Raw genomic sequence first — 25,370 nt, forward strand, 5'->3', positions numbered from 1 at the left:
TTTTAGTGAACATTGAAAGATTCCAGGGTATTTTAGTATGCCAGGACTCGGCTAAAGGAAGTACAGATGCCTTTGCAATTATTCATAGTGCATTGCCATGAAATATCTGGACTGTCTACAGAGGTGTTTACAACTACAATTTTACTATAGTTTCTAGGGATTTCAGTGAAAAAATACAGACTACTATTGTCATACCAAAAATTAAGGATTTGAAAGAAAAAAATTGTTTCGTTTCAAAAGCATAAGTTTAATGACATGTTTGGTAGATTGTTCATTAAAATGGCTTGGTTTACAATTCTGAGTGATATTTTGTGTGATAGTGGATGAACATGTGTCTTCCCTGAAGCCGCTATTGCAACACCTAGAATGGCAGATGCTTTTCATGTATGTTCAAATGTAATTATAAATAGACATGTACATCAGATAACTGCATGTGGTTTGCTAGTAAGTTGACTTCTTATATTACAATTCATCAGGCACAAACAGAGAATAATGAGTCGTGAATGGCAATGTTGGTACCATACGTTTAATAGAACATCCCTTCGAGACGAAAGATGGTAGCTGAACCAGAAGTCAGTAGACTGGTAGATGAATTTGCAAGATTTATTGGCTTGAGTCATTCTACAACAGATGAACGACAGCACCAAGACTACAAAAACACAAAAGGATTTTTTCAAAAATTTTAAAATACTTTCTAAAGGAATGGACGAGTTTTGAAATCAATTTGTAGAAGAGTCGTCAGATTTGTACAAAATTTACTCTTTTAAGGTGGTACCCAACACTTTCACTAAAATTAATTTGAGTCGTTTAATTTTCATAAAATTTTGTCAAAGTATTTACTTTGACACTTTAATAAAAATATAAAAATTTAAAATGTTTTGAACCAACTGTTTTGTCAGAAAAATTACACTGGTTATATAGCAATTTGTCGAACATCAGTTTTGATCATTGAGAAGCTTAATATTCCTTTTACAACACAGTGTAATTAAAACGTTTAGCTGACTTTACAGAGTTATCTCCCTGTAGTGTTAGGTACCACCTTAAGGAAATGGTTGATTCAGAAGTAGGTAAGATATGAATATGAACTCCAAGATATTGAGTTCAAATAGTACGATCTTTGAATTAATGAAATGCGAAACGAAGGATAGTCTGCTACCGGTATTTTTAACCAGATTAAAAAGAACGTTTTCATTTAAAATCCGTTAAATGAAACTGGAAACTTATTTGCAAAGCTGGAGAACCTGGACACTGACTGCATCTCTTTTCTAGACTTTTCATTTCTTCTTTAGCCACAAAAACCAACTGCTCCTCCTTCTTTGTTTCAGGGTGTGGTATTAATTCACAGCAAATGGGTATACTTGAAACGTTCTATGATTTGCCATCAACTGATTCCCTTTCTGACGCATATATCGTTGGTGGGACAGCAATGGTAAATTTATTGCCACCACTCGGGGCAAACATATTTGATGATAATGCAAATGATATCATACTGCCTTACATAAAGTATCCAAGAGTAGACATCTATTTGATGTTTACTTAATTAATTATTTTAAGGCTGGGACAAAAACAAAAGGTAAAGTATTGGTGCTAGACGGCAAGTTGTTGGTTCTGGAAGAACCCCAAGGGTTTTGAGTAGTTTGTCGGAAGATGACAATAAAACGGAATTGTTCAACTTTCTTGCCGACATAATTGCTATTTTAGAGACTATATATAATGAAAATGATTATGCCACTCATCAAGGTGAAAATATTCTTTGCAATTTCAATACAGATGCTTCCTAGCTATCCCCTTGTGACCATGAAAAAGCATATACACAAATGATTGTTTATGATAAGCATGCTGCTGAAAGGTTGTAAAAAGTAGTTTTACCTAGTACTGAAATAAATGTAGTAGTATTAAGAAATGCAGTACTCCCAAGATTAGGTGTGGACAAATTAAGGATAGGTTTTTGAAGGAATAAAGATTTTCGATGGCTTCCTGAGCATGTAATATCAACATTTTTTGGTCCTTGTGTAAAGCTTTTCCTTTCCTCTGAACATTTAGTGAGTGTGTCGGCATCAGAAAGTAAAGAGATCAATTTAGCAGACATTGGAAGTATTCTAAGATTTAACAGACATTTTTGCCCGATTTTGTATGAAGACACAGACATGGACATCATAGAAGTATTTGTTTGCATCATGTACGGAAACTTCACTGTTTGCTGTTAAGGATGCACGATTTAGATCGTTTGCAAAAAGCAGTGGCCTTATGATGCTATTCCGCCTACCACAAAATCCTTATCAATACCATTACCTGTGGGAGGCAGAATAGTACCATAAGGCTGCATCCATGCAAACGATTTTAATCTTCTGGAACACATCAAAAGAGTAGCATATCAAGTTGGACATGTTTGGACTCGTCCGATGTTATCCATTCCACATGTACCAAGTCATGAACACAGGAGTTAGGTTAAAGAAATAATACAATGACAAATGGAAACCAAAATGGACTTCTTTGTTGGCAGCTGATCCTCGTGTCATGATTTTTTGAAATGCGGATGCAAGAAATTCAGCTGTGTTGGTAACTGTAACGCTATCATTCTGGCCTTCCGCGTATTTTTATATGTCAGACAGATGTCAATTACAGATAATTATAAGATAAGCAATCTGTCTTTCTAAACAAACTATATATACATTTGAACTTAACAAAGTCAGTGATATCTCTAATTAAATTGAGAGAAATGATATAATTGACATTTTTCACGTTTTGATGCCATTTTGGGACCGGAAGTCATTTTTTTCTTCATGTAGGCATTGTTTTTTCGTGCTTTAGGAACTGTAATTTAATTTTTATCAAAACTTACATTGGATGAGACCTATTACACAGCTTTCAAAAGATTTACGAAATTTAACCAATTTGATAAGACGCCATTTGCAAAATAAGCGGTGGCCATCTTGAAAAAATGCTTTTTTTTTATGGCCAGCAGCTGATTTTTATACGACCGCAAAATTTGAAAAATTTTTCGTCGTATATATCTATCACGTTGGCGTCGTTGTCTGCGTCGTCGTCGTCGTCGTCCGAATACTTTTAGTTTTCGCACTCTAACTTTAGTAAAAGTGAATGGAAATCTATGAAATTTTAACACAAGGTTTATGACCACAAAAGAAAGGTTGGTATTGATTTTGGGAGTTTTGGTCCCAACATTTTAGGAATTAGGGGCCAAAAAGGGCCCAAATAAGCATTTTCTTGGTTTTCGCACTATAACTTTAGTTTAAGTTAATAGAAATCTATGAAATTTTGACACAAGGTTTATGACCACAAATGAACGGTTGGGATTGATTTTGGGAGTTTTGGTTTCAACAGTTAAGAAATTAGGGGCCAAAAAAGGGCCCAAATAAGCATTATTCTTGGTTTTCGCACAATAACTTTAGTTTAAGTAAATAGAAATCAATGAAATTAAAACACAATGTTAATGACTACAAAAGGAAGGTTGGTATTGATTTTGGGAGTTTAGGTCCCAACAGTTTAGGAATTAGGGGCCAAAAAGGGACCCAAATAAGCATTTTTCTTGGTTTTCGCACCATAACGTTAGTATAAGTAAATAGAAATCTATGAAATTTAAACACAAGGTTTACGACCATAAAAGGAAGGTTGGTATTGATTTTGGGAGTTTTGGTCCCAACAGAATAAGGGGCCCAAAGGGTCCAAAATTAAACTTTGCTTGATTTCATCAAAATTGAATAATTGGGGTTCTTTGATATGCCGAATCTAACTGTCATGACTGTGTATGTAGATTCTTAACTTTAGGTCCCGTTTTCAAATTGGTCTACATTAAGGTCCAAAGGGTCCAAAATTAAACTTAGTTTGATTTTGACAAAAAATGAATCAGTTAGGTTCTTTGATATGCTGAATCTAAAAATGTACTTAGATTCTTGATTATTGGCCCAGTTTTCAAGTTGGTCCAAATCGGGGTCCAAAATTAAACTTTGTTTGATTTCATCAAAAATTGAATAAATGGGGTTCTTTGATATACCAAATCTAACTGTGTATGTAGATTCTTCATTTTTGGTCCTGTTTTCAAATTGGTCTACACTAAAGTCCAAAGGGTCCAAAATTAAACTTAGTCTGATTTTAACAAAAATTGAAATCTTGGGGTTCTTTGATATGCTGAATCCAATAGACCATCTAACATCATAGTACTATCTTTTTACAAAATAAAAAGCAATTATACCAAGCATGTTCCATTAGATAGACCATCTAACATCATAGTACTATCTTTCTACACAATAAAAACCAATTATACCAAGCATGTTTCATTAGATAGACCATCTAACATCATAGTACTATCTTTTTACAATATAAAAAGCAATTATACCAAGCATGTTTCATTAGATAGACCATCTAACATAATAGTACTATCTTTTTACACAATAAAAACCAATTATACCAAGCATGTTTCATTAGATAGACCATCTTACATCATAGTACTATCTTATGTCGCAATAAAAACCAATTATACCAAGCATGTTTCATTAAATAGACCATCTAACATCATAGTACTATCTTTTTACAAAATAAAAAGCAATTATACCAAGCATGTTTCATTAGATAGACCATCTAACATCATAGTACTATCTTTCTACACAATAAAAACCAATTATACCAAGCATGTTTCATTAGATAGACCATCTAACATCATAGTTATATCTTATGTCGCAATAAAAACCAATTATACCAAGCATGTTTCATTAAATAGACCATCTAATATCATAGTACTATCTTTCTACACAATAAAAACCAATTATACCAAGCATGTTTCATTAGATAGACCATCTAACATCATAGTACTATCTTTTTACAATATAAAAAGCAATTATACCAAGCATGTTTCATTAGATAGACCATCTAACATAATAGTACTATCTTTTTACACAATAAAAACCAATTATACCAAGCATGTTTCATTAGATAGACCATCTTACATCATAGTACTATCTTATGTCGCAATAAAAACCAATTATACCAAGCATGTTTCATTAAATAGACCATCTAACATCATAGTACTATCTTTCTACACAATAAAAACAAATTATACCAAGCATGTTTCATTGGATAGGCCATCTAACATAATAGTACTATCTTTCTACACAATAACAAGCAATTATACCAAGCATGTTTCATTAGATACACCATCTAACATCATAGTACTATCTTTTTACAAAATAAAAACCAATTATACCAAGCATGTTTCATTCAATAGACCATCTAACATCATAGTACTATCTTTCTACACAATAAAAACCAATTATACCAAGCATGTTTCATTAGATAGACCATCTAACATAATAGCACTATGTTTCTACACAATAAAAACCAATTATACCAAGCATGTTTCATTAGATAGACCATCTAACATCATAGTACTATCTTTCTACACAATAATAACCAATTATACCAAGCATGTTACATTAGATAGGCCATCTAACATCATAGTACTATCTTTCTACACAATAAAAACCAATTATACCAAGCATGTTTCATTAAATAGACCATCTAACATAATAGCACTGTCTTTCTACACAATAAAAACCAATTATACCAAGCATGTTTCAAAAGATAGACCAACTAATATCACAGTACTATCTTTCTACACAATAAAAACCAGTTATACCAAGCATGTTTCATTAGATAGACCATCTAACATCATAGTACTATCTTTCTACACAATAAAAACCAATTATACCAAGCATGTTTCATTAGATAGACCATCTAACATCATAGTACTATCTTTTTACACAATAAAAACCAATTATACCAAGCATGTTTCAAAAGATAGACCATCTAACATAATAGTACTATCTTTCTACACAATAAAAACCAATTATACCAAGCATGTTTCAAAAGATAGACCAACTAACAAATTCAGTAATTTTTTTCATTTGTAAAGGGGCATAACTCTAGAAAAGTAATAGTAACACCATCAAAATTTGACTTTCATCTGTATTTTGTTGCAATAAGAATTGTGTATAAGTTTTATAACGTTAGGTTGAGGGAAACTTAAGTTTGAGAAAGAAAACGACGAAAAATTCAGCAATTTTTCAATATGTTAACAAGCATACATTTATTTTTGGCATTGCACAAGTCATGTCTTCTTTGACTGTTCATGACGTTGAAATACTAAATCTCTGTAATGTAATCTGTTTTAGTTGATTTTAGTCTCTGATGCTTGATTTTTTTTAAATTAATTGTTTTTGGCTTTTCAGTAACTGTGAGTACTCTCAAATCGTACTTTCTTGTTTATTTGACCTGTTGATACTATTTGTAATGCTCTTTAGTTATTTAATGTATACTTATTCAGGGATGTAACTGGTCTATATACCAGCTTTGAAAAGTGTTTGATAGTACTATACATTTTCTCTAGAAAGGTTAAAGTTATGCCACTAAAATTCAAACTTGATCCGTGTTTTGCGTAATAAGCATTGTGTATAAGTTTCAAACATTTGGTCGGATCAAACTATAACATCCATAGCTAAGGCTGCGGCATAAAAATGTTGGTTATCCCCATTATTATTCAATCTATTGATAACTTACCTTACTATCCTTATAAATCTATCTATAATCAGCTTGCATGTTAAATAGTCTAGAGCCGTTCCATTGAATTCGTCTTCTTTTTCTGTTTCTTGAGGAAGTTAAATCAACCTGTTCAGTCACTATAAAGTGTTACAATTCATATTTAGACGCAACACATAAATAGTGACCAAAAAGGTACCGCAATCTCAGGATGAACGCTTAAATAAAAAAATAAAAATATGAACACACCTATTATGTCTCACCCCGCAACATTCTGTATGTATGTTCCTGTCCCTAGTCAGGAGTCGGTCATTCAGTGGTTGTCCTTTGTTTATGTGTTACATATTTGTTTTTGATAATTGGACTGTTAGATCTCTCGTTTGAATTGTTTTACAATGTCATTTCGGGGCCTTTTATAGCTGACTATACGGTATGGGCTTTGCTAATTGTTGTTGGCCATACTATGCCCTATAGTTGTTAACTTCTGTGTCTGACTCATTTGATCTCTTGTGGAGAGTAGTCTCATTGGCAATCATACCACATCTTCTCTTTGACATAAAATATTTTAACCTTCGTTTTAAAAAACACATGTCCAAAACTGGAATATGATTTGATTGCGTTAAAGATCTGAACACAGACAGAACAACTAACATGACTAAATTCATATATTTTTGTTCAAGCATAATTGATTTGAAGTCATACTCTCCTCGTACATACTTGAATTTAACACGAGATGGATTGTATGAATAAATGATATCGTTATTTTGAAACTTTCGGATGCACAATTAAATTTCCTAATGGTGCACATGCGCAAAAGCGTAACCAATTTGATTAAGATTAATCCGAATAATCCAGTTGTTTCATTCGGATTATTCCAATTATTAATGTATCAAAGGCAATTATAACAACAATCAGTGAGAAGTGTTATTATGACCTATTAATGCTCCAAAACAAGCCATTAACTTTTAATTATTTTCATGTGTTTTCTTGAATTTCGAGAATTTATACCATTTAAATATCTGAAAAGGTTTATTTAACTTAAATACCCATAATATTAATATTTTAGTATTATGCGTCCTTGATAAAAGTAAGGAGAACGAACCCAGGGCCTTACTGCTGATTAATGTTGATGTTTGAGTTCTTTTATATACGTTATAATATGAATATACCCAATAATCTAGAAAACTTGAAATAAAAACATAATCAACCTAGTTGTTTTATACTCATCTAAAATAGATATTTTTCAAAGGTCTTTTTTCTTTTTTTACCGTACACCTTTTACATTTATTGACATTATAATAAAAATCATAAACATTTATGAATTACAATTAATATATATCTTTATTTTTATTTCTTATAAACACGATAAATATATTTTTTATTGGGGCCGGATCGATTTTACATATGGGATGGATCGACGTTGGGCCGGATCGACTTGGACCGGATCTACGTGGGGCCAGATCGACCCAAAAGCTTATTCTTGCTGTGACACTTTCCTGTCGCAGAAAGGGATCAAGGCAAGAAATAAAATAGCCTTTCATGACTTCACAAAATAACATATTTTATATTTTTCCAGCACCAGCAATAATTTTATCCCTCTATACAGGTATAAACACCATATAGAGGGTTTGTTTCCAACCGGATAAATAAAACTTAGATATGATGTCTTCTCCTTGTACATTTTTTGTACTTAGCTACAAAAGGACAGCAGGAGTCTACATGCCAGTTTGTAGAATTTGAAGCGTTTTACGTTTTAGTGGTTTTATCATAGAGTATTGACCCTTTGACTGCCATAGCATTGGAAAACGTTTTACCTTTGACTGCTAAGAATCGGCCCGGCTTCGAACTTTATAAAACAGCGCCATGGCAACCCTGACAACAATTGATAACGTCACGCTATTCTGCATGGTACCTGTATATGATTGCTCGTTTGATGACACAACCGTATGTCTGCTTCGTTTATTTATCACTCTTAAGTGTCGAATGTTTTTACTGTATTTGTGTTTTTTTTATATTTTGATCAGTCTTTTAATTGGTGTTAATTGCAATTTATTAGTATTTGTAAAAACTGATAGCCTCATTGACTTTAATAAATGGTATTCAGAAGATCTGTGCCACATGGCCAATATTTTGGCCTTAATGTTATTTCTCAAAAATACCACGGCCCATTTTAAATCGTTTGTGTTGTATGAAATAAACCATAATTAGTTATGGTGACAACACCAGTGTTTAGTTTAAAATATTTAACGGTTTTACTTCGATTGACAGGCTCCCGTTCTAGAACAAACTCTATGTGTAATATGCTTTATTAAACTCAAATGTGCGGATTTGTGTATCAAATTCCATTGTCAAACTTTTGAAGAAGAAAAATAAAAGCAATAAAAAAACTTCGGGCTTTGGAAAAGTTTTTCTGATTTTGTTCTACATGCCTTTAGTTTGTATAATATCAAACATCGTCACAGCAAATAGGTATTTCGTCGATTTCGGTAAATGATAGAGCGAGAATATAAATTTATTTGTGAAAATTGCCACTGTGTGAAATTAAGTTCCTACAATTACAGACAGGCAAATTTTCTTTGTCTTGTTTTACTTTTTAGTTGATGATAAAATTGAAAATGGAAATGGGGAATATGTCAAAGAGACAAGAACCCGACCAAATATGTTAAAGGATATTTCTTAAAGTCAAGTGGCAAATAAATATGCATATATTAAGGACGTGAACATGTCACTTCTTCATGTACCAAGACCTAATTCTGATTTTTTTGAAAAGAACATTTAAATATTCTGGTCTTATTACCTGGAATAATTTACCAAATAATATTAAAGAAATAGATTATTTAGATACATTTAAGACCAACTGTTCAAACTATTTTCTAACTGAACAGAATAAAGATGCATGAAACTAATGTATTTCTTTTTCTTCTTCTACTGAATGCATATGTGCTTATTTAACTGTATTATGTATTTTATATTGTATGTATTTTTGTACGTTTTTTATTTGTATTGATAGTTTTTGAAGATTAACATGTAATTGTTAAATGTGTTACCTTCGTTTAATAAAGAATTTTATTATTATTATGTAAACAATCGCCATATTGCTTTGTGACGTATTGGAATTTCCACAATAATATATATATTTTCGAATAACAGCCACTTTAACTCGCTTTGTAACTACGATGTACACCTTATCTACTAATATATATAAATAACGTCACATAATCTGTATATCTGTGTGGACCTAATCTACCATGTACCTATCTGATCACGTGCCATGAATATTAATACACAAATTCTTGTTCAAATGAAAAAATCCATAAGATTTAAATAAACGCAATTTCTTTTATGGTTGTGAAAATATTGAAGTTTCAAATATTAAACTCATGCAACACACATTATTTACATTTACCACAATTGATATTCTGTACAAAACAAAATCGAATTATACTGCATTCTTTTATACTGAATAAAATATCTGATATATAGATTCACTTACGTTTGCATGCAGTTTATTCACATTCGAGAGATATTTTCCTTTTTGTGTTTCAACACATCATCTCATTGTCAACTCATTGTCAACATTGATGTAAACAATCGCCATATTGCTTTGTGACGTATTGGAATTTCCACAATGATATATATATATATTTCGATTCACAGCCACTTTAACTCGCTTTGTAACTACGATGTACACCTTATCTACCAATATATTTAAATGACGTCACATAATCTGTATATCTGTGTGCACCTTATCTACTATCGTGCCTATCTTATCACGTGACATGAATATTAATACACAAATTCTTGTTCAGATGTTAGATTCCATAATATTTAAATAAACACAATTTCTTTTATGGTTGTGAAAATATTTAAATTTCAAATATTAAATTCATGCAACACACATTATTTATATTTACCACAATTGATATTCTTTATAAAACAAAATCGAATAATACTGCATTCTTTTATACTAAATAAAATATCTGATATATAGATTCACTTACGTTTGCATGCATTTTATTCACATTCGAGAGATATTTTCCTTTTCGTGTTTCAACACATCATCTCATTGTCAACTCATTGTCAACATTGATGTAAACAATCGCCATATTGCTTTGTGACGTATTGGAATTTCCACAATAATATATATATATATATCGATTCACAGCCACTTTAACTCGCTTTGTAACTACGATGTACACCTTATCTACCAATATATTTAAATGACGTCACATAATCTGTATATCTGTGTGCATCTTATCTACTATCGTGCCTATCTTATCACGTGACATGAATATTAATACACAAATTCTTGTTCAGATGTTAGATTCCACAATATTTAAATAAACAGAATTTCTTTCATGGTTGTGAAAATATTGAAATTTCAAATATTAAATTCATGCAACACACATTATTTATATTTACCACAATTGATATTCTTTATAAAACAAAATCGAATAAACTGCATGCAAACGTAAGTGAATGTGCACCTTATCTACTATCGTACCTATCTGATCACGTGACAACAATCCACTTTATGTGCCAGTTGTAGGTTCGGTAAAGCATTCTAGTAAAGTGGCTTTCTAAATTCAGGTCAAAGTTAAAGTGGCTTTTTGATAATATATGTATTTATAGTGATTTAGATGTTGACTGCTGTACCTCTATTTTTTTTACCTTTTTACCTATTGTGTTTGTTCACGCATCGGGGACAATATAATGGAATTTGATGCGACTGTCATACAAGTGAGAGGTTTAGCTAGCTATAAACCCAGGTTCAATCCACCTTTTTCTACATTTGAAAATGCCTGTACCAAGTCAGGAATATGACAGTTCTTGTCAATTCGTTTTTGGTGCGTTTTGTTATTTGATTTTGCCATGTGATTATAGACTTTCCGAATTGATTTTCCTCTGAGGTCAGTATTTTTGTGATTTTACTTTTAATTTTGAGACAATGACAACAAATATAAGAATACACTTGCCAAAACTTGATTACAAAGCTATAGTTATTAAACTCATAATTGGGCACGAACATGTATGGTGCGAACGGACTTTGGGTGCGAACATATAGGGTGCGAAAGTGAAAGGGGGCGAATATGAGTGGGTGCGAACGTGAATGGGCGTGAACGGACCCGTGTCTCCCTCCCTTTTCTCTCTCCCTTACCTTTTCCGACATATATTTCATTAAAATCCATAAAACATTCAGGAAGAGTTTCGCTCAGAAGATTAGTAATGCCATACTATTAAAGTAACGAGTATCTCCCCTTTAACATTTAGAACTTTCCGTCATGTAAATATTTCTTCAATATCCACAGTAGATGCGCTTAAAAGAAATACTTTAATAGACAGATAGGGTGCTATATGCCTGCAACGTGATCAGACGCATACAAATTCCCATCTAGGACATTTCAATGCAACCTCCCATATTTTCGATATTTGACAAATTTTAATCGGAAATAGTCCGGCCTGTCAAGGACGGCAGTAAAAATCGTGAATGCGTGCCCCAGCTATCTCTGATGCACGCCGTTTCCGAATTAATTTAAAAGTATTAAATTCAGAGGCGTAGCACTCAAACTTATATTGGTACGGAAGAATTAATATGGGTCGCGAAGCGATCCCACCTCGTTGAGGCGGATATTCGGCAGGGGTTCAGGGCCGCTCAGTGGCGTAGCTTGCCTTCTGTTTATACCAAGGCAGGGGGTCAGGGGGCGCAGCGCCCCTGAAGCTATCAAGGTTTTTACAATTTGAACAAGAAAGAATCGTTAAAAATAGTTGCTGTTCAATGTTAGTTCATGATAATAATGTAAATTATATGTCTTACTATCTATACTCAAAGCTATAAAAATAACAAAATACGTGAAGGTATCACATTAGACAACCAATGAAAAGTCAGTTTCCTGACTTGCTAGCAGTTACAGAAAGCATGAACATATATATTGACATACTGTTCCCAGCAGAAAGCCAGCTCAAATGCCTAATGCATGGCTCCCAATATATTTCCAAGCCGTAGTACACTCTAATATAGTTGGCTGTACCTCACTGTGACATGAGTTAACGTCATATCACAAGAAATTACGTATTATAAATTTCCAAAAGGGTAATCGAATTCTGCTTTACCTGCGACATCAATCATGTTGCTCATGTAAGTACAAACAGCCGACATAACGTTTTCGTTAAAACAGTAACATGCAGTTTCAATTTATGGTAAAAATTCAACATTTGATTTTTGTCATTTGGAAATGATTTTGATACTAATGCCAAATTTGTTTTTAAGCAAACATTTCCTCTTGTCTAACTTGTCATCATTTCCCAGCGATGCCACATTTGCATGATTTGTTTATGAAAAGAATTGTCGAAATCTTAACTCCAGTTGATGCAATCTTGGTTTCACTGAAATGGACACAAATAAAAATATTTATTTGCAAAACAAATGATTTTTGTTATTTTGTAAAATCATGATATTTCAGTCAGGAGATGCAGTTCACATGTACTTTATATACATTTCCATTTATATTGAGTGTATGTTTAAGAATATATTACATTAGACATATCGAAATTTAAGGACCTCATTGCTCGTCAACTTCGGACTTCATTTGGCGTTAAGAACCTTTTTTTATTCAAGGGTAACTAATGAGACTTTTGTAGACAAAACACGTGGACAAAATTAAAAGTCTGGTATCTGTTTTTCTATATGTATTAAAAACAAGTAAATATTTTTAGATTAGATAACCTAAGTCGTTTTCTTATCCGTCTACCATGTGTATCTTATGGATTTATTCAATTGCAGGATTGCTGCCGTCTGTTTTGGACGGCGTGGTAACCAGAAAAGTATGTACACGAACTTTCACTGACCTATGTGAAGAGTTCTGGAATATTGACATGAAAAATTGCACAGACTTCTATGTATACCAATTAAAGCCTAGTCTACGAGCAAAGGCTGCCTATTGTTTCGGTAAGCGACCAAAAAAAAGCTAAATGTTGTGATATGTGATATGATTGCTCATAAAAGCATGCGTATCTAAGAGGAAAGATATGTGGACCTATGCAGGTGAAGAACATGCATTTCGATTTATTTTGCTATTTTCACATCTCTTGATAGGTGTGAGAAAATTTATCTCCTCACTAGTGAAATATCTGGCAAATGATTGGTCGATATATGATTGTAACCTGACATGTTTTGTTGTGTCATGAATTTTCCTATTGTGACGTCATAACAAAGGTGACCATTCCTGATGTCGGCACAAAACAAGTACACATCGTTCTTCTTGCAATCACAAGAGTTAAATTTTAATCATTTAAAAAGCTCCTCAAGCCTCGCGTTTTGAAAATTAAAATTCAACTGTCCCAAGTGGAGAAATATCGTATCATACTTGTTGTAGTTGTGAAATCTATATGTCACAGATAGAATGCTTGTAGATATTCTTGCACCTCAACTTAAGGTTGGCTTTTGTAATTTGACAACTAGTATGATATTTTCGTTGTTTTTCCCTTGTTATGTGAGTTAGACTATTAATTTTCTCATGATGAAAAAACTGTCTCGATAATAGAACATTTGTATCACGAACTGTTTGACCATTATGTAATAACCGTTTCACAGTTGATATAGGATATGTTCCTTGTGTCGTAACTACAATCTGGTTCCCTTTTCACGAATGTTACCTACCGAATTAGACAATTTCCCGGACTTTTAATATCATGAGCAACACGAACGGTGTCACATGTGGAACATCTCAAGTTTTTCAAAAGGGGTTCGTGTTGCTTAGTCTTCAGTTTTCAATGTTGTGTCTTGTGTACTTTTATGTGTCTGGTTGTCTTTTTCTTTTTTGGTAATGGCTTTGTCAGTTTATTTTTTATCTATGAGTTGGTATGTCCCTCTGCTAACTCACGAACTTCTTTTTCATATATTGACTTAACTTTTTCCTTTGGTAATAATGGTCGGTTAAAAATTTAAATTCAATATTCTATCAAATATGGTCCTTTGCATTTTCCGTTGAAAATCTCGATCGGTGTGTATTACAAAGGATTTCCTATTTAACGTTTTATATTCTAAACAATTATTTCACATTTCGATGTTCTCTATCCGAGAAGTGTCATCTGTTCATTGGGCATGGTCATGCATGTATAATGTGAAAGAACGTATTTTTTTGCAGAACATAACATACTTTTTAAATTACACTTCTCTCACAATGAAAATTTTATTTGGTAAAACATGACTTGAAGGAATTTATTTTTACTCGAACAATATGACCGATTTCGACGCTTATTGCCTCTATTCCTTTGAAAAATCTACCATAACATTATTTCTGTATGATATCTGAAAGAAAATAAATATATATACAGTTATATATCGTATTTAAATAGGGACAGGAGGTTTTAAATGTCCAGATGGTCAGTCTTCCCTGAATGGATTTCATCCCGGCTGCACAAGTAAGTATATGCTAGCATTGCTGACTGTAGTTAAAAAGTTAAAAGATTTCTACACCATAATTTTAATTCTTTGAAGTTATTTGACTGTTTTCTTTCATATTTGTTTTTAATTTAAATTCTGACAAAGTTATTATAGCATAGCCTTGATAACTGTTCTAGGAAAAAGTGTTATTATGAAATTCAGCATTAGGGATTTTTGGACCTAATAGTTTCATGACTCGAACGATTTGATGTAGTAGGCTTGCTTCAAATATCATATTTAAAATTTTGAGATTCGGAACTTATTTCATTGTTTTCCAAGTGTGTTATAATCTATGAAAAATGGTAACATCATTGCTAGATAACCTGGATGTTCATGACATCTTTACTTGAAATAGATAATAAAACGTATTTTAGTTAGCATTGTCGAACGTTATTTATTGGTTTCGTATAGACATGAACGCAATTTGTTATTCAATACGGGCATATATTGTGCATTATCTTGATCTTTAATTTGTTAAAATATGTGTTATGATAATCTGTTAACAATGTATGTCACATTAAAGTTTGCAATTTGATATCATGAATTGGAATTTTTTTGAAGAAAAATGTAATTCAATCTGTATTTTAAAATCTTACAGTAATTATAATAACAATTTTAAGTATTTGTTTTTACAAGGACGCAATAATACAAACATGGTTAATAATCTTAATAGAAAACATCTAATTCTAAATAAATGTTGATTTTACTTTTTGCATTTAATACATAGAATCAACTAAATTTTGTACTCGTCATGCTTCAATTCTCGTTCGGAAATGTTTACTTAGTCTAGAAAATATAATTATGCCTGCGCTCTAATAGATAACTCGTTAATAGTAACCTTTAGCACAAATTAAAATGCATTTGCTATGAAACCTTAAAATATTGCAAAAATTGCTAGTAAAAGCTTTTTAGCAAAGTAACGTTATACGTTTCGTTAATAAAAAGCAAAATAACCAATCATAAAACATTTTTTTAAAAGATTTTGTATAAACTATGTATGATATTGTTTTTTTTTTGGAACATGTTATATTTTGAGTGAATAACTTACATTGCATTTTCATTAAACATTTGCTCTTTTCAATAGATAATTATATTGGTTTTGTAAATCAATGTTGTGAACAGTAAAATACTATTCTAAATATAATATTATTTTCCCAATTTCAATTCTCAATTTTATTTTAATATTTCTTTAACATTTGGTTAAAATAATGGGTTGTATAGATACGGAAAACCAAGATTCATTGTACATAATGATTTCTTCCGAATGGAATGTTTTCATATCTATTATTTTTTTAATACTCATAGTTGCTTTAATTCAAATATAGGTACCGGATTTCCTACCGAAGAAGTGGTCCCTCGAGTAATATCAAGTTTGGATATTGGATCTTTTGATCAAAAGAATCCACAGTATGGACCAAGTCTCGTTGTGGTTTTTCAGTGTATATTTGATGAAGTTTTGTCTTATGTTTATGATGTGAGCTGGTATATTAATGATCATTATGTCAAAGAGTACCAAAACAAATTGTACAATGAAATAAGAAAGACGGACCTTCGTCCAGAAGACTGGGTTGGAAGACATCGTATGAATATGATTGTAAGTAAACTATTTACAATGTAAAAATATAAAACGAAATACTTAAAATCCCATATTTTTGTAGATTAAACCGTCTTTAGTCTAGATCAACACCGAATGATCAAACAATAAATGACAATTGCTGTGAAAAAAACATTGAAGCCTAAAAACTTAATTTAGGATAAAACAACAGATGAAAACATTGAAAACATTTATATATAAATTTATACTAGAACACACCCACGAAATCTCGGGAACATAGAGCGTATGTAAACTGTAAAAAAATATAACTGGAGAATTTCAGGAGAGGCATCAAAAGTCAAAGGGACTTGGAACATTTGTTTTGCCCACCCCCTTTTTTCCAAATACCTATTTTTATTCCTTCTGTTTTTTTGTATACTATGAAAATACATATATATTTCACAAAAAGTCAGTCCGATGACGGAAACAATATCTGGATGCCTTTATTTTCGTTTTCCTCCCAAAATGAGTTAACCCAAACTGAAATACTTTGAGCAAGGGTGGTAAATGCTAGAACACATCCGCGAAATGGCATGCAGAGCGTGGTTGAAAGTATGTAAACGGATTAATTTTTGAAAAAAGATTTAATGACTGGAGGATTTCAGGAAACGTATCAAAAGTTATAGGTACTTTGGGACATGACAATTGTTTTTCTAGCCCGGCTCCTCATTCCCCCCCCCCCCCTATTAATTTCATGTTCATAATTAATAAACAGCGTTTGTCTGTATAATATTATGAACATTCATTACTATAAATAAAGTGGTTTTGCTTTTTACTATCAATTCTCAGTTTACTAATCGATCCACGGCGGTCATTGACATATTATATAGACCCTCTCTATTTAATAAACTCTGTGGATATTTAACTTGAAAATGATAGCAGATAACAAATACACTTTATTCATAGTCTGTGTATGTTCAAAGTACAGAAAAACGCAAACCGGAAGTCTAGTCTGACTTAAAATTTCGTCCAATGACGGAAAAATATCCGAACGCATTTTTTTTCTTTTTTCTCCCAAAATAAACCAATCTGAATAATCATAAGAATGGATGACAAATGCGACTATACATGGTACCTATAGGACACAGAGGCATGATGGTTGATTTATTGTGGAAGAAAGAGAAGCGACACACAAAATGAGGTCTTCTCGTTTAATAATATAGATGTATGAATTACTGGAATTGGTTTAATGAATACATGTATTGTGAATACACATTGAATTAAATTAATATTTTATGAAAACTATATGTATACATAGCTAAAAACATATTTTCAGTAGTACTTCAAAAATTAAATGTGCAATCATATGATGAATAATTTGTCTACTTGGAAATGGTTACTTTACCATCTCAAAATAAAAACTGAAGTCTTTAGGCTGGGTTCATACTTTCCTACTGTATATATTCAGTTGTTCCTTACTTCTATACATGTAGATGTACATTAGAAATTACTTAAAAATAGGAACACATTCTTTATCTCAATTAGGATTACAATCAGTAACTTTAACCGATGCCCGTCAATCAAATAATAGTACGGTTTTGAGTTTTTCTGATTCAAATTGTTGTCATTCCAATGTTTTTTTCGGTGGTTGTGGATTCACTGCTTGTATAAAAATTATTCAAGTAATCAACTATAAACTATGGTGTGTTTCTTTAAAGGTAAAGTGTTCAGTTAGACTAAGGAATGCAACTGGCACAATACCTGGGTTTTATCACGACAGTGACTGGTTTAAAGCAGGGGTTTATGTAAGTATCAAAGTATATCATAGTAAATAAAAAAGGCGACTAATAAAAAAAACTTAAATTGAAAATAAAATTGGAATATCACTGTGTTAAATTAATCAATAAAGATTTTTTTGAAATTCAATTAAGGCAGCTAATATTTCTGATAATTTTACGTGTTTGTATAATTTATTTATGTTGTAATCTGTGAAAAGAATGTATTATCTCTAAATATTGTTGGTTAAGTCTAGCTGTTTCAGTCAGAATTCTACTTCGTCAAAATTATCTCATCCTTACTTCAACTTATTTTATCAATTGTTAAAACGGATGTCATTGTAGGGATGACGCGCTTCAAGTTTACTTCTCGTAAAGTATATAGTATATTCTAGTATGTTATTTAATTATCGAGCCCAATTAAATAGTGTTTTTAAATCTTTCATAGCCTATTAATCTTTTTTTCTTGAGGTTTTGTGCTCCGTGTGGAGGGCATCACTGTCACTAAGAGCTGCAATTAACCCAAATGAAATGTTTGTGCGTTTGTAGAATTTTGTTTCTAAAAACGGTCATTTGGGTCAGATCAAAGCTTTATAAAGAACTATCTGTATTCTTTTTGAGGAAGTAGTTTTAGCGGAATGTTTTCTTGTGAACCAAAAAGACCAACTACTTACATTCGCGCATACCACAATGGATTAGATTTTTGTTTAAATGTTTTTAAAGTTTACAAAAATTTGGAAGCGCTATACTATGATTAAACATGTTTAAGTAAAAACGACATATATAAGATGCATAAAATTCTTAATCAGGGCAAAAGTTTCAAAGAAGGAAAGTTGCCTCCCAAAACATCAATATAATAATATAAAACTAGGCACCATTTAACATTTTAAACCAATATATATAATCAATTCCAATATACCAATTTAGGATCTTCTCCTTCTCAAACAATGAGGTCCATTTCTTTCTTTTTTTCTAATTTCAACTTGGTATCCGCCTGGTTTAACTCAAAATGATCAGGGGTTTGTTTTGTACATTGTTTCGAATCCTAACGCAACAAAATATTTATTCATCTTAGATGAGATGTAGATATGATTTCTGTTTCAGCCTGAAAACTTCCAATACCAAGTCATTGAAAGTGAAAATACTTTAATATCCTACAACGTTACAGTACCTGTGGGATGTTTTAGTGCCTATAATCAAAACCAATGTCATCATCTACTTTATATCACTCAGCCTAATTACCAGCAGACACCAGCGACATGTTCGTCAAGTAATATTTTACAACAGGATATTGCTTTTAACGGTTTTGAATTTTGCGGCTTATCAATTCCATCATCAACTCATGGACAGAAAATTCAGTTTAATGTAACAGGATACATTGATGGACAGTACAACGGAGATAGAAAACGCACCACTCAAATAAGTGTTACGTCACGACCTAGTACAGCTGACCGATCTGGTGCTTGGGATAATATTTCAATTCCGATTATAAAGGTGATTAGTTTCTAGATTGAATTGTCTTTCATTTGTTATATTTCGGAGCCTTTTGTAGCTTAGTATGATGTTTGCTTCTTGCTGAAGGTCATGCGTTGATCTTTAGCTACTAACTTCTATATTAAATTATCCCTGATAACGATTTGACTCATTGGCCTTCATACCACTTTTGTATTTTTATAACTACATCGGGAAGTGTTCGAATATCTCAAATGAGACATTTCAGTTATTATTTTATGATTCTTAAAACACTTTATACAATAACGTCCATTTTGATGGTAATATCTCAATGTATGACTGAACAGGAGAAAAGGAAAAATAGAAGTTTACTAAATCTCTCTTATTTATACCAATTAGAAGATATTTTTTTGGTTGACATAATCATAACTTAAACTATGAATACAAAATGTCATTTAATGTTTTTTTGTACCAAATACCATGACAATATGTTTAAAGAAATACATACATGATATTATATCTTCACTTTCCACAGTAAGTACCAAAAATTATTGTGCATGTCTCAATCAAACAATCAATTGATATGTTTTCCCGGAAAAGTGAAATAACTTTATATAGTAACATGTTTTTATTGTAAAAGTTTAAAAAAAATAATACTGTAATGTTCTTTAGTTTGACTACTTTCAGCTGTGGTAAATTAAGTTAAAATGTCATAAAAACAAATTTAAAACTCAATGTTTCTTTTTTTCTTTTTTCTAGATTTTAGTGTCTGATGCCGATGAAAAAATGAAAGGTCGTCATTGTCAAGTTTACAACGATCCACATTTCTATACTGCAGATAGGAAATATTATAACTATTATGGGACAGGAGAGCACATACTCTACCAGAACACAAAATATCCTTATCAGGTAATTTAGATATTAAAATTGAGTGATTCATATAAACGTTTATCACACTTAATTCTTGCACCATCCAATAAATGTATTTTTTAAAACTTCATTTTATTTAAGACTTCATACAATTTGTATCTCTACAATAGATTTAGATAGTATACAGCCATTTCACGACTGTTATACAAAGAAAATGAACGTGTCATAAAACTTAGAGGTTAACCCACCATTGTCTTTGGAGAGTATTTGAAGAAATTCGAATATTGCAATAGTTTTTGACTCGTTCTGATGAGTGATAGCGATTGATTCTGTAAGTTTTCATTGAATACTTTTGCATTTGCCTTGGAGTTTTGTATTTTCATTAAAATTTTCTTAAAACAGGTTGTTAATCTGTAAAAAAACAGGAATCAGGATAACGACGTAACTTCGAAAGCGTTGTACAAAATCTGCATAATTGGCGAGTTCAGTCAGTATATCGATATGAAAAAGCGGATTGTTTTGCTGTATCCTTCGAAGTCAAAATAAAAACGTTCGTCTAACAATTAGTTGTAGTCGTCATACTATATCGCCAATATGCGAATTACAGGTTTGACTATATATTAAGCACAATAACAACTGTTAAACTCGACTCCGTTAAAACAATTCTCCGACAGTTTTCATTCTTGGTCGATTTGTTATTCATCATAGTTTATAACATGTACCCTCATTTCGATAAGACGGTAGTTAAAAAAAAATATAGGTCTTTTACCTTTTCATTATTAAGGTAACGCAATACTTTGTAAAGGTAACTTCACAGATCTTTTCCTCGAACTTTTCTACATAAATGTGGTTATTTGTCAGGATGTGTGGTTTAGCCTGTGTTATCGTCGTTTTTATTCATTACAAATATCTGCATGAGTTATGAGGCTGTAACTCTCACCGGGCTACTTTCCTAATTAAAGAGTGCATGGAAAATCTTAATCATTTTAACAAATTGAACTTTTTTCGTTATTTTAGTTGTGGCATTCCACTTTTCCCCGTATGTGAATTCGTATGGATATCACGCCATCGATCAATACTAGTAAGACAACTAGATTCTCCAAAAATCTAAGGTTAATTAAATATATTTCATTGTGTTTTAAATCTTTTATAGAGATTCAACAAATCCATTTTCTGTTATTAAAGGTAAATGCAGTGTTTACAAAATGTTGGAGGGCATCATGTAACTGTGGAATAGCTATACGAAGTGGCAAGTCCTTACTGGTAGTAAGAACATGTGCAACAGTTTCAAGAACAAAGTTTGTGCGTGGTTTATCAACACCTTATATTGCTAAACGAGTATGCGATGACAGTAGTATATCTATTGACAATAGTCAGGATTCGGGTAAAAAATTTGTTGTAAGTGCTATTTTATACCCCAGTCCCACTAGGCCACGATCGCACTACGATCTGTGAAAAAAATGCAAATTTTGATGATCGTAGTGCGATCGTGTAGATCGCAGTAAGGTCGTATCACGGTCGTGGTAAGGTCTTCAAGATCGTGAAGAGCGTGGCCAACTTTGAACATGTTCAAAACAATCGTGGTGCGGTCGTGGCGAAATCAGGTCGTAGTAGAAGCGAAGTGAGAGCGCACTAAGATCGCAAAGGTCGCTGTACAATCGTAGCGAGATTATGCCCCCGTCACACTAGACCAAGTTCCCATCACGTTCCCAGTGCGTTCTGAAAAAGTAGGCGAACGTAGTGGGAACTTCTAAGTCGTGGTACGAACGCAGTGCAAACTTATATGGTCGTACTGCGAACTTGCATGGACGTGGTAAGGTCTTATTGGACGTGAAGGACGTGAAATAATTTTGAACATGTTCAAAACAAACGTAGTGAGAACTTCCTGAATATAAAACGCAGTAAAGACCTAATAAGAACGTATTGAGAACGGCTTGGTCGTAGTAAGGACTAGTTATGAACCGTATGGACGTAGTACGGACGTGATAAATTTGAAAGCCGTCATCACTGCGTTTTTACTACGTTCTTGGAGATTGCATCAGGACCTTACTACGACTGCTCTACGTCTTTACTACGATCTTTTAGAACTTGGTGATTTAGGGAAGTTTTCAACACGACCTCGCGAAGACTATTCTACGTTCTTATTACGTTCTAAAAGACCTTAGTACGTTCTTTGTACGACCTATCGGTATGCAGTACGTCTTTACCACGTCTGCGGTGCGTTTGCAGCAGGTTTGCATCAGATCTCTGTTACCCGTGTTGAATATGGTATATATAGGGGTTTTTTTAAAGACGGAATCATTTGTAATTGTACTGTTGAACGATAGAACAAGATTAACTTCTACTTCATACATCATTACAAGGACAACAAGCTCTTCTTGATGCTCAAGTTGCGCTTTTCTGCTTCAGGATAAAAAGAAAACAAAGGAGACCCAGAACATGGTGGGTGCGTCCCTGGCTTACTCAGGAAAGAAGGCTTATGTTTGGCCACTATGATAGACTGATGCAGGAGTTGAGAATGGAGGATCAACAGTCGTTTTTCAACTTTCTGAGATGTTCGACGAAATATTGAATAGAGTAGGTCCCAGAATTCAAAGGAGAGATACCCGGCTTAGAAAAGCATTGGAACCAGGCCTGAAGCTCGAATAGCGTGATATTGCTGAAGAGTTCCAGCGAAAATGGAATGTTCCACATGCCTGTGGTGCTCTCGATGGCAAACATATAGCCATTAGATGTCCTTCAAATACAGGATCACTCTTTCATAATTACAAGGGATTTTTTTCAGTGGTTCTCCTTGCATTAGTTGACGCGGATTACAAGTTTTTGTGGATTGACATTGGTGGTTGTGGATCAATGTCTGATGCTCAGATCTACAACAATTCTGAACTTAAAGAGTGCTTGGAAGAAGAAACGATTGGCTTTCCAGACCCGGATCCAATGCCGAACGGTGACAAAAATGTGCCATATTTCATTCTTGGAGATGACGCTTTTGGTTTGAGAACATATCTGATGAAGCCTTATTCTCAACGAGGCTTAACAGATGAACAATTGATAACTAATTACAGAATATCGAGAGGAAGACGTGTGGTTGAAAACGCATTTGGTATACTGGCCCAACGATGGCAATTATTACTTACCACCATGATGCAGCAGCCAAATGTAGTACGAAACATTGTCGAGTGTTGCGTTTGTCTGCACAATGTGATGAGACTACGATATCCAACACAACAGAACGCGCAACTTGACATGGAAAATGACCAGCATGACTTGATTCCGGGCTTATGGCGAGCGACCGCAAATATGTATGAAGTAAACATGGTAATTGGACCAAACAGAGACACCGTAGCTGCAAAGAAGCAAAGGGAATACCTTCGACTATATTTCAATAGTCAAGCTGGCTCAGTTCCTTGGCAAAACCGCATGATAAGTGCATAGTTGGTAACTGATGGAACAGTTTTGATTTATAAAGAATGTACACATGTATTACAAGGATATTTGAATTTTTGAATATATTATTATATTTATATATTTGGCTTTGTGTTACTTGTCCTACGGGAAACCTTGTCTAAAACAAAACTCGTATTCCAGAATTACAACTTGGCTTATCCTACCTTAAACGATCATTTTTAACTCTTCTGTTACCATATCTTCAAAACATCGACAGATTTTCCCATCTCAACTGCTTTATCACGCCAAAGTTTTTCTTTTTTCGCCGTATCTTTATATAAATTTAACTTCTTATTATACAAAACTGGGTTGGCCTCTAACCACTCAATCATACTTTGCTCCTCTTCTGGTGAGAAATCAATAACTGGTCTCGATTTTTTACTTGCCTTAGGAGCACTAGCAAAGTCTGACTGAACTGACTGGGTATCATCTTCACTATGTCCCCCCTCTAAGTCATTTTGTGCATGAATTGTTGGTTCTTCCTCGGGTGTTGCTTCTTTTTCAGCAATTTCTCGCTGATTACATGCGGGTGTACTCCTACAAACTCCCCTTTTACTATTTCTTCCGCGACCTCTAGCTGGCATGTTGCTGAATGAAATAAAAAATGCCCGTGAATTTTTCTGTTTTGTATGGAGTACTTAAGACGTAACTAGAACCTACTACAGAGGTCGTTCTGCAAACTTTATGGACGTTGTAAGGACGTGGTAGGAACGTAGTGAAAACCTTATGGTCGTAGTAATAACGTAGTGAACACCTGATGGTCGTAGTAAGAACGTAGTGAACACCTGATGGAAGTTATATAGACTTGACACGAACCTAATAAACACTTGTTGAACGTGGTGCGGTCTTTGTAAGGACGTAGAAGGGTCGTGTTAGAGACCGAATAACGGTATTATCAATCGAATTTGAGCAAGTTTCTACTACGTTTAAAAAAAAAATTAAGACGTAGTGGAAACTTCATGGACTTTGTCTCAGCGTGATTCTATTCGGAGAGACTGCGCTACGATCGCACAGCGACGTTATCACGACCTCACTACGACCATCACGTTCTCACTACGACCCAACTACGCTTTCACTACGACTATACCACGCTGTTCACGACCATAGTACGATTCTAGCACGCCCTTGCCGTCCTCATCACCCTCTTCTTACGACCTGACTACGTTCACACTACGACCATCATTCTCATTGTCATTTTCACATAAAATATATAAAAAAGCTCCCTAGATTTTGTTTGTTTGAATGTAATTATCCATTTGCTCTAACAGCTCAACCATGCTTCTCGTTTTTATATAGATTA

At 33.0% G+C, this 25,370-nt stretch overlaps 2 protein-coding genes across 2 annotated transcripts in view; both read left to right on the plus strand.

The window, feature by feature from the left end:
- The window catches only part of LOC139525118 (uncharacterized), a 184,509-nt gene that overhangs the window by 50,785 nt on the left and 108,354 nt on the right, over positions 1 to 25,370 (plus strand). The window contains exons 3-9 of the mRNA XM_071320303.1: positions 13,331 to 13,495; positions 14,905 to 14,970; positions 16,318 to 16,586; positions 18,245 to 18,331; positions 19,406 to 19,795; positions 20,513 to 20,662; positions 21,809 to 22,021. Of these exons, the coding sequence (XP_071176404.1) occupies positions 13,331 to 13,495; positions 14,905 to 14,970; positions 16,318 to 16,586; positions 18,245 to 18,331; positions 19,406 to 19,795; positions 20,513 to 20,662; positions 21,809 to 22,021 (1,340 nt within the window). The remainder of the gene's footprint in view (positions 1 to 13,330; positions 13,496 to 14,904; positions 14,971 to 16,317; positions 16,587 to 18,244; positions 18,332 to 19,405; positions 19,796 to 20,512; positions 20,663 to 21,808; positions 22,022 to 25,370) is intronic.
- LOC139522591 (uncharacterized) lies at positions 22,428 to 24,107 on the plus strand. Its single transcript, XM_071316056.1, has 2 exons — positions 22,428 to 22,436; positions 23,273 to 24,107. Exons 1-2 carry the CDS (start codon positions 22,428 to 22,430, stop codon positions 24,056 to 24,058), a joined length of 795 nt encoding a protein of 264 aa, XP_071172157.1. The 3' UTR covers positions 24,059 to 24,107.

This window comes from Mytilus edulis, chromosome 5, assembly GCF_963676685.1.
Source record: "Mytilus edulis chromosome 5, xbMytEdul2.2, whole genome shotgun sequence".
Taxonomy (NCBI): Eukaryota; Metazoa; Mollusca; class Bivalvia; order Mytilida; family Mytilidae; genus Mytilus; species Mytilus edulis.